The sequence below is a fragment of the Theobroma cacao genome, chromosome 5, assembly GCF_053813885.1.
Source record: "Theobroma cacao isolate CCN51 chromosome 5, ASM5381388v1, whole genome shotgun sequence".
Classification (NCBI taxonomy): domain Eukaryota; kingdom Viridiplantae; phylum Streptophyta; class Magnoliopsida; order Malvales; family Malvaceae; genus Theobroma; species Theobroma cacao.
Genome location: NC_142643.1, coordinates 35,866,477 through 35,877,774, shown reverse-complemented (window position 1 = coordinate 35,877,774; position 11,298 = coordinate 35,866,477). Strand labels below are relative to the sequence as shown.

Sequence of the window (11,298 nt, the reverse complement as noted above, 5' to 3'; positions counted from 1 at the left end):
CCCGATGACAGGAATTATTCGTTGAATTTGCAAAGACGAGTTTCTCGGATAATTCCCTAGGTGAGAGAATATCCCGAGTCTCACCAGTATGATGAGCGGATTTGGAAAAATATCCTCGATAAAAGGTCATTCGTCCGGCATTTTTATCTCACGCCATGCATTTCATCTTACTTCACATTTGCATTCCATTTGAGGATAAATAAGGGATAAAATAAGATAGTCATAACTAAGGAAATATAATAAAAGTCTAATAGGATAATCTAAAAATGGTACCGTTCATGGAACGAGCATCCTAGGGGTGCTAATCCTTCCCCGGACGTAACCGTACTCCCAAACTTAGATCTAGAAAAATGTAGACTAGTTTAAGGTTCTTTTCGGTGGGCTTAAAATTAATTTAAGGCTTCATCGATTAGAATCGAGTCAATGGGTGGCCAATCGCACCTAGTAAAAAAAAGATTGGTGGCGACTCCTAGTTTTTAGTGAGTTTTCACATCACGTCTGGCGGTCGGGTTCCCAGACCCGCACATTACGACAGTCAATAGAAGGGTGTTTATGCAATGAGGCTTAGAAATTTTACAACCTACAAAGCAAAACTTTGGAGAGTATATCAAGGACTAAGTTATGCATGAGATTTAGGTTTTTGGCAAATAGACTTTTAAGTTTATAGTAAATTAGCAGTACAAGCTATTGCATCTCAATTGAGTCATCCATGCTTCAATTTAGATCTAATTCAAGTCATCCATAGTCTTCTTCAACAGCAATGGGACATCCAGATTTGTCATGTTTATAGTGAAGATAATAAAGTTGTTGATTTTATGATCAATGAAAGTTTCTATATTTGTGAGAGGTTTTTTTTTTTTGCTCAATTAATCAAAGATTTCGTTGATAGTAAATATAATAACAAAAAGGTAGCAACTACTACTCAGAGAAAATAGTGGTGCCACCTATTAAATAGGCTAAAACAAGATGACTCTTGTCAAAAAAGGTCCCCATATCATGAAACAAAAAACAAGTAGAGCAAACTAAGATAGCAAAAACTTATCAAAATTGAAAGGATGCCTTCTATCCTTTGTATTGTGACAACATCAAAGCAAAGACAAGACATAAAAAATGAAAAGGAGTAAATAATGTGAAGCAATTGTATATGAAAACAAACTGCATTGGTCTTCACCACCAAGCAGAAAAAATAGAATTCCTGTCAACCTCATACTTAGCTAAGGAATCAGCGAAGGTGTTACCATCGTTTAAAATATGTGAAAGGGTGACAAGACCAAGTGAGTGTCGGAAAGCATCAATTTCATTAAAGACTCGCCAAGAATTCTAAGGTCGTTGAGATTTGTTTTTAATCCATGAGAGAGCTACTTTTGAGTCAGACTCAATGATCAAGTTGTACCCATTATAAGGATATGAGGCAAAAAGGTGCAAAGCATAAAGGATGGCCATAAACTCAACAAAGTTAGACTCTTGGCAACCAAAGGGTTGAAGAAAACCCTAACAACAAATCCATCTGAATTCCTAAGGATGCCACCACAACCAGCTGGCCCCGATTTACTCAAGCAAAGTCGTCAACATTGAATTTGAGATCACTATCCTTGGGGGTTACCATGAAACGCCTAAACGTGTGTGAAGAAGAATCTTCTTGGAGAAGGAAATGCTTTGGTCTATCCAACGACCAAAGTCATCGATAAAGTCGGTTCCCTCACATGCATGAATCTAGAGGAAAGAACTTGTTTATATAAGAAAAAGAATTTACAAGCATCCCACTCTTTGTTGGAGAACACCGCATCATTTCATACAAACCATAAAGACTAGAAAGTTGAGCCGTAAACATTCATCCAACATTTCTAAAGGGCATCCGTGAAGAGGCAACCAACCCATGCTTGAATAAGAGATGCAATCGTGTTAGGAATTACCCATGAAATGCCCCAACAATGAAGAACAAGGCTTTATACATTTTAACTAAAATGGCATATGATGAGGATGTGGGAACAAGTTTCCTCTTCCAAACTACACCAAAGACAATGAATTTGATCTTCATCAAAATGAACTGCTTTAGATGCAAGAAAGTGTTTGGGAGGGATTGAATCAAGAATTGCAAGCCAGGGAAAACATTGGATTTTTGGAGGAATTGAAATTTTCCAAATGGAATGGAACCATACCTTGCGGTCACTAGAGTCCGAGTCAAGGAGTGAGTAGAAAACTTTGGTTGAGAAATGACCTTTGGGGTGATGTTTCCAAACTAGTCTATCATCCTTCCCTGGCAAAAAGGTCACGTTGGACAGCTCAAGATGAATTTCATTATAGGCATCACTCTCCCAAGAATAAAGGTTGCGTTTAAAGGTAACAGCCCAATTGCCATTGTTCCACTCATCAATAACCCTACCCTCCTTTTCCATTGCCAAAGAGAAAAGTCGCAAGTACTTGGCACATAGTGGTTCATTAGTAAGAATCCATTTGTCCAACCAAAAAAAATCCAAGGAAGTATTGGTTTCTTAGTTTATAATAACCCACTTAATAAATCCGAGGAATTATTGGTTAATGATGTAGTTGGTGTTTGTTTTCCTCGTTTGATTAGGTAATAAATTTTTTTATTTTTTCAAAAATAAAAAAAGGTGTGATGAAAAAACACTTTTTGAGTTGAACCAAGATGTATTTAGGCCAAAAGTTTGTCTTGACACCGCATATGAAATACCAAAACCTTAATTGTTTATTAATTTTAGCATAAATTTCATTGTTAACTTGTAAATAAACCGTAGAAGTTTCCTAAATAAACACACACACACACAACACCAACAAATATTGATAAGCTAAACACAATAGGCTTGGGTGAGGCCTAATTCGTATTGAATCTTTAAGATATGCCCAAACCAATCCAAGGCCCAAATTTCAAATATTTAATTAATAAAATAATTTTATAATGATATATTTTCAAGTACTATATTCAATACTTATTACTTAACAAAACATTACTTGTTTGAGACGATAAGTTGAAGTACCTACTCAAATAGGTCTGGGTGCATTTGCTTTACTAGTAAATGCCATAGTTTGTTGTTTTCTTTTACAATGATAATAATGGTAAAAGAAATTGACAATTAAGCATTATTGATTTGCAACCACTTTTAAAAGCCATCTTTATTGCTACAGACACTTAGATACTTCTTTTTCTTTTTTTTTTTTCTTTCATTTCTCTATTTCATGTGGGCTTAACCAAATTTCCGTTTTTTCCATTTATTTTTTTACAAGTATTAACCTAAACATCTTCTTTACTCACACTAGCTAGTATCCAACATTTGCTTTTCTTCTTATTACCTTTACCACAATAGAAAGAGAAAATGTCTCATTTCTCTTTTCACCTTTCCTTTTCTCCTTTTTGTTATACGAATTCATTCCAAGGATAGGATCCTTCTAGGAAGCTGGTGAAAGTGCTCTTTTTCAAAGAAAAGTTCTCTCTTTATTTATTGCTGATTTGTTTTTGAGAAAGATAAAAATTATCTTGGTAATTAGTATCGTTTTTTTTTTCTTACGGGTCCTACTATCCATACATATTTTAATCATGCACCTCCCCAAAGCATCTATTCAGACCTTACCATTGGTCTGATTAGATTAATAAAAGTTTCTAACATTAACCAACAAAATTTTGACCGTACAATTAATTATAACAATGTCTATTAATGTTATAAAAATAAACCGTCATTCATGGACTCGAGTATTTGATTCAATGATATCATGCATATTTGCATTTACATGCATTATAAGAAAAGTGTCAATTTTTTTTTTAAAAAAAAAATCTATGCAGGAAAAAAAAAAGAGTACTTAAAATGATCTATCCTTTCACTAATAGTGCTTTTAATTTGTAATAAAGCATTTTGTATTCTATAATAAGGAAGCCTGATTGAGAAAAGTAGCAGCATCAATTGTTTTTAGGTTTTTATTCTTACATCAAATTGATGGGTATGCCTTTATTAGACAATATCAAGTGCAGAGGTATTATCAATTTCATTCACAAAATAAATAAATATTTGAGCAGACTTTGGATCAAAAAAGAAGAAGCAGAAACTATTATTCTGCGACCAAGTTGAAAAATTTGCACGGAATCTCCATAATTCTTGATTGCACTTTTTGAGGTTTAGTCCGTGTGGATTTGCTTCTTAATGAGTGCTCTCCCTCGGGCGTCGGGTTTTTTAGTAGATGTTTAATACTAGGATCTTCTCTGCAACTAGACCCTTTGATTACTTGTCTGATCAAATAGTACTTTTAACAAAAAAAAAAAAACCCTCAAAAACGAATGGATTATACCCCATTTTGATTTGATTGGCATGAACGTCAAACTTACCTTTTTCTCCTGACCTTGATGAGCAGAAAGAAAAGCCTTGATATGCCCTTCTTTCTCTCATTCTTTCTCTCCCTTTCTCATGGTGTTTGTGTTTTATGTTTTGAAGTATATGCCTCCCATTTCTTCTTTATGAAGCTTTTGCTCTATATTCCCCTATACCAAAGATAGCTACCGAAATGCAAAATACCTACAACTTGGAGAATCTCCTAACACCCAAAGCAACCAAACTTTAGCAGAAGAAAAAAATGGATCAAAGAAAGCAAATGGTCATGGATAATGATCATGGCCAAAAAGAGAGATATCTCTAGCTAGGTATAGTCCAAAAGAAGGATTTTTGTTTCCTCTTGTTAATTTTTCCCCCTTCCTTTTATAATTTTATCTCATTTAGTTTTTCCTTTTTCAAAGGTGAGTGTGATTATGAGTCAAGATTATTTCTTCCCCCTTTTTCCCCCTTTTCCTTTTGCTTGTTGGGGCCTCTCAAACAAAGTTGTCTCATATACTTTGAGGATCAGACCTACCTCAAAATTCCCCTTCTTGCAGTTTGGTCCATATATTTTTTTAAGGGTTCATGTAGTTTTCATGGGTACATTTCATGGAAGACATTGCTCATCATTTCACTGAAAAACAAGTGAATTTCATTAGATCTTTGGTGTCCATACTTTTTTTTCTTTATATATATATATATAATGACATGCGTCACCTTCCACAACGTCTCACAATGATTTATACTAGCATATATTTGAATTGTGATAAAGTACTTTGGTTTTATTTATTCCTTTTCAAGATTATAATTTTTTTGGGCTAAAAGTGACTAAATTTGTGATTTGTCTAATGATATTTAATTTTGTCTTTTGTGATAACAAACAACATAATGAAATTTTAACTAGCCTGAGTAAAAGGTTTTGTTTTAAGTGATGCATCAGCACTTGATGAAAAAATTTAGCAGGACCACTTATGAATGATGTGGATCTGCAAATTGTGTCATTTCTCCCCCGGATTTGATGTTAATTACATGAGAAAACATGGTATTCTTGTCGTAATATACCTTGAATTTCACGAAAAGAAAAACTAATAATATCTTTCAAAAAAAATAAGGAGAGGAGGAGGTTGGTGTCCCTATTAATTAAATAAGAATTTGCTGAAAGAGGTTGTGATTCGAGCCAAGGGAGACAAAGCTGTCTCCTTGTGTATTGGAATATGAATACAAGGCAAAATAAAAAAAAAATATTTATACATATTCTCTTGTGTAGGATGCTTGGTCTCCTTGACAAGGTCATGGAAAAATGCATTTTAATAATAAAACTAATGGAAAAACCACTTTGATAATGGGAAAAGATCAGAATAAATATACATTAAGGGGGTGGCCTTGGGATTTTAAGCAGTAAAGGCTGTGTTCAACTGTTAGACTGGAAAAAGAATAATGAGCTTCTGTTAACCTGGATGTGGTGTGAATCTTGTTCTTTCCCCCTCTCTTTATTAAAGAAAATTTAAAAAAAAAAATTGCAGAATTATCTTGGGGTTAGACCCAGAAACTTTTCATTTTGTAATTAAGGGGATTCTTGACAGAATGCACGTACATGCATGCATGAGTTAATACGTATATAAGTACTTAGGTACTTTCTTTATTGAAAAGATATACGGTGGCAGTGCAGAGAAAAAATAAAATTAAAAAAAAGCTGATAACACTGATATGTATGCAGAGAGATATATAGCCAGCGAGTAGTTGCCTCATGGGAAGAAGAATGGCCCCAAGGGGATGGTCAATTGCGGTACGAGCTGGTCTCCCCAGCAAAAGGGTAAGTTATTAAATGCCAATAAATGCCAATTGGTTCTGATTTCTTAGTTAATATATACTGTTGGTTGATCTGGAGAGTGTTACAGAACAGTATACAGAGGAATTGGTAACCCCCTCAGGGCCATCAACTGACAATGTAGCCTGTTAACTTTGTGGTGTTTTGGAGGGATTTATACAAATTGTCTAGGGAGAAAGGAAAATCACTAAATTTTGTCCCCTCTCATTTTTTTTTTTTTTTACTCTCATAGTATTCCTCATTATCATAATTGTTCTTGGAACACTTGCATACATGCATTCACTAACAGCAATTTGCAGGCTGAACTTGAAAGCTGTGTTTTGAGAGGGAAAGGAGGAGAGAGAGATGGTCAAAGACTCATTGAAATGTCGTTTCATGCTACAGTTTATCCATCAGAGGAGGTGTGTATGCACTGTAGGGGGCATCAGTGTATGCTGCAGATTTGCCCAACCAGCAGAGCTTGGGCTCCACACCGTTTCAGTTTTTTGCCCTGACCCCCTTGCCCATGCCCTTTCTCTCTCTAAAGAAAGCTGCCAACAAGATCCATTCCACTTCCATCCCTCCAATCTTATTAACATCTTATATAACTAGTAGTACTATTATTGCTCCTACCTATCTTTCTAGTGTATTGTATCCTCCCAGATCATATTTTAACACCTCTCTCTCTCTCTCTCTCCGGCCTCTAAAAGCTAATCATTTGCCTTGAATTTTCCAAGTAATAGTGAATCTCATATGGTATATGTTCCATCCATCAACAAACACACCTCTCCACTAACCAAAGCAAAAGGGCATCATATGCACCCCAAAAAGCTGATTTATTTGCAGGATGAAAAGCCTATCTCAACTACATTTGGAACAAAATATACTCACCTGTCTTGTTATCCAGTGATCAGCTTGCTTTATGTACATCCCTTCACTACCCATTTGTGAGGCTTGTGGGAGAGTGGCGAAGACTCATATGAGGATCTTAAAAGGAAAATGAATTATTAAAGCTACAAGTCAGAAAACCCCACAACTATTATCCATGCATGTATCTTCATCCCTAAAAGTTAGAATTAGCGGAAGTGGTCATCTTATTTCCAAAAAGCTTCACTATAATCTTTTTCTTCTTCTTTTTAACTTTAATTATTCCCTTAACTTAAAACTACTGAAAATTGAACCCAAATAATATCCATCCAGGTTTTGTCAAAGGTCTATCACTCAATCTCTGCAAGTAGATAGGATATGACACCAGTGACAGTTTCAGCCTTTTCATCAAGTAGATAGGCTATTACTCACATATATACGCACTTGTATTTGTACGTAGGTGCATAACTATGGTGGATGCTCTTGTGTCTCAACTTTCTTAATCACAGGATTTTCCATGGTTCAAAGTGGAAGAAAGCAGAAGAAAAATGATATATTCCCTGGACAGAATTTGATCTGTTGGCATTATAATCAAACAACCCATAAATCCCTCTCATAATTAATGAAATATCATTCATATATGCTTTAAACAATTGACAGGGCTCAGGAAAAATAACTACATTTTTCCTTATGAAACATTTATTCATTATATAAAAGGAGATTTTCCATTATCTTCTTTTCAATGAGTATATCATAATTATCATCCAATGCATCAATATGCTTTCCAACAAGGGTCTTTAGTTTCAACTTCTGTTTTCCATTTTGGTGACTAATAGTTTAAGAAGCAATATGATTATTCACCATCCATATGCTGAGGATGATTGATAAGCACACTGCAAAGAGAAAGAAACCACTGAAATGATCAGTTGAAACTTGAAAGGGAAATGGATATACAAGAGCTTAGCCTAACATTGATGTTAAGGATCCTACATTGATAAGGAAACAGCTAAGGAAACTAAAAAAAAAAAAAAGAGGAAAAAAGGTGGCTTCCCCAAGTAAATTGATTCTTATATATATAGTTCTTACTTTGGAAGCCTGCAAATAAAGCTTTATAATTAGAGAATATTAATTAACCATTCCTTCATACCCTTTTAATTTCCATTTATTCATCACTGCATGGACTCATTATCTTGTTCCACTTCAGATGCAGGCTCATCATCTTCTTCCAAGCCATCGATGCCATAAGCTGCATGGCCATTCCCAAAAGCCTTTATGTGGTCTTTAAGAGATCTCTTGTGTTTGAAATCAGACCCGCAAATGCAGTACCAGAGCTTCCCACAGTTCTTCTCATGGGTTCTCCAGTCCCCTCTCACAGCAAATGCCTTGCCACATTTTCTGCACATGAAAGGCTTAATCCCATGCTTCCTCTTGTAATGTGTTTGCAGGGTTCTGAAATCTTTGAGTGGCTTTGCTCGTGGATGATCAATGTTGTTCCTGCACCCTGGTGCACAACAATAGCAAGGAAGCCTTAGCATGCCTGTTGGTTGAGTTCCCCTTAGTGATTCAGGCCCTTTCCTATACTGAGATCCATGCCCCCACATATGCATCTACACAGATTAATTCAGTCAAAGAAAAAAAAATCAGAAGAAGCCAACAACATTAAAACAGCAAAAGTGATCTGCAATCTCCCCAAGACCAAAATATTGGTAGTACAATTATATACTTGTACCAAACAAAACAAATTTGAACCCTCAATGCTAATTTTGGTGCCTTGGGAAAAATTAGTTTATATCTCATAGAACTCTACATTATATGAATGAATAACAATTATCTTGTAATCTGCAAAAAAAAAAAAAAAACAATTATCTTGTAGTAACACAATTGTTCATATATCTCTTATAAAAAGAAGAAATGAATTTTGTTCATGAAGCAAAAGAAATTCCTAAGCTCAACCCCAATTGTGGATCCCCTATGTTGAGTTAAATCTAGTTGTATCAGTTTCCCGGTTTAGGAAGATGGAGAAAACGATATCTTCCACGTATGAGATTTTCATATCTGCAGTGCTTTGTTGAAAACTGAAGGTTCATACAGATAAATTTGTTATTTCGTTAAGAACATTTAAGTCTGAAAAAAACTGCAAAAATTTGTACGCCGCCTGCCAATGAGTAAAGCACAAACTTCAAAGTACCACAGACATAAGGAACATTGCTGTGTTGTTCAATCACGAAAAAGAAGGTACTGATCTCAGACTCAGTTTGGATCAGAACGATTTATTCAAACCACAAAAACCCAAAAAAAAAAAAAAGAAAGAAAAAAAGAACCAGAAGATGATACGTATCCAGAAAATGTGTTGGGTCAAAAAAAATAAAAGAAATACCCATTGGATGAATCTACTTTTATTTCTTCTTCTTTAAAGTCACAGCATGGCGGGTTAAGATTTCCATCAGGCAAGAAGACATAGAAGAAAAGAGTTTGGATGTATTTGTTTTTGAATTTATCTTCTTTTATGTTGGGAAAAACAAGGCCTAAGAAAAAGAGACAGAAGGAAAGAGAAGAAAGGAAGGAAATTAAAGAAGGCTTTTGGAGGCAATAATTCAAGTAATGAAAACTCACTTGCATGTTGTTGTATCTATTGAAGGTCTTGCAGCAAACAGGACAAGAGAACTGTGTAGGGCCAATAAGAATCTGGGAAGGGGTAGGGATCCAATACTGTCCCTTGTTGAGTCTGTTAACTGGGTACCCAGAATCATCACCATCCCCATCTTTGTCAGTGATCTCTGAAGAAGATGATAAAACTGACGCCAACTCTGAAGCACTAGGGCTTGGTAACCCTATATGGAGTGCAACAGTAACAGTTTCATCTTCAGCAGCAGAAGCAGAAGCACCGCCAGCACTGTTAGTGAAGAGCAGCCGCCCTTCCTCTTTCCCTTTGCTCTTGTCTACATCCATGGCGGTGCAAGAATGCTCTTGATCCTGATCTTCATCATCCTGTACTTCCTCGTCTTTGTCATGCCTTGTGGGACTCAAGCTCAATAGTGGTAAGGCTTCTCTAACAGGAGGGGAAGGAGGTGACGATGATGAGGTTTGGTAGTGAAAAAAAGGATTGGTTTCATTTGTCATGAAGGTGGTGTTGCTGCTATAGAAGTAATTTTGGGTATAGGAAGAAGGTTGTTGGGGAGGAGGGTTTGGAGGTGGGTAATGTTGAAGAGGGTTGAACTTGAACCAACCCGAGAAGAAATTTGAGTAAGGGTAGTCAGCCATGGTTGCAAAAAAAACCAAAAAAAAAAATAAAGAAAGAGAAAGAAAGAAAGAAAGGAAGAAAAAGTGTTTTTGAAGGGATAGAGATTAATTCAGAACAGTTTGGCCTTGATAGATTTGCTTTTATAGATAGAAAGAAAGAGAGAGAGAGAGAAGACAAGAGAGTACAAGATGACTGAAGGGTGTGAATGGTGGAGGAGAGAGTGATTATAGTGCTAAACAAAAATATTATAGTAAAAAAAAGCAAAGGGGGAAAAATATAATTACCAAGTGAGGACCAAAACAGAGAAGTCTAACTCTTTTTGATTTTTAATTATAAAAATTTTGGTTGAAAGTATGAAGAGAATCTAGGAAAATACCGTTAATGGCCGTTTTATGGTAAAACTTGGATTTCCAGTTAACCAACACTAAAATTCTTTTCCTACTTACTATCTATCTGTTCAAGTTAATGACTGAAATGCCCTTCATATTCTTTTCAAAATACCCACAGCGGCAACAGAAGTTGCTGATGCTTTAGAAGCGATTATGCTGCACTTGGCTGCTCAGCACTAACTAGGTTTTTTTCTTCTAGCACTAAGATGGCAACAGAAGAAGAAGAAGGATCCACTATCCTAACCCACATCCCAATGACATGGACTCTTAGCTTAGCTAGACGTTGATATACATATTCATCAATTTCACTTGGTTTATCCATATACTTTTATAATTATCTTAAAAATAATTGGTCCTAAATGATCACCTAAAATTCTTATAATAATTTATTTTCAATGATTTGATCACAATCTTTTATAGCACTTTAGCAATCTTAGATCAACAAAGGGATATTATGATCGAGTTTAAGATTACCATGTTATATTTTGATCCTATGTTGAAGATTTTACAAATTTGTCAACTTTTTATTTGGCAGATTTTGCCCTCTAATATTGTCTATTCATTTACAAAATTTTAAATTATATTAGAATTTATTTAGACATAATATCTATATATCTCTTAAATTATTTAGAAAATTTTAAATAAATCATTATTCTTTTATTACATTTAAAATCTTAC

The 11,298-nt window shown here is 35.1% G+C and overlaps 1 protein-coding gene across 1 annotated transcript; it reads right to left on the bottom strand.

Annotated features, from left to right (window-relative positions):
- Positions 1 to 7,937: 7,937 nt before the first annotated feature.
- Positions 7,938 to 10,352, bottom strand: NTT (C2H2-type zinc finger family protein). Its single transcript, XM_007028804.3, has 2 exons — positions 9,604 to 10,352; positions 7,938 to 8,597 (listed from the first exon to the last, which is right to left on the bottom strand). Exons 1-2 carry the CDS (start codon positions 10,249 to 10,251, stop codon positions 8,160 to 8,162), a joined length of 1,086 nt encoding a protein of 361 aa, XP_007028866.1. The 5' UTR covers positions 10,252 to 10,352; the 3' UTR covers positions 7,938 to 8,159.
- Between the last annotated feature and the right edge of the window lie 946 nt (positions 10,353 to 11,298).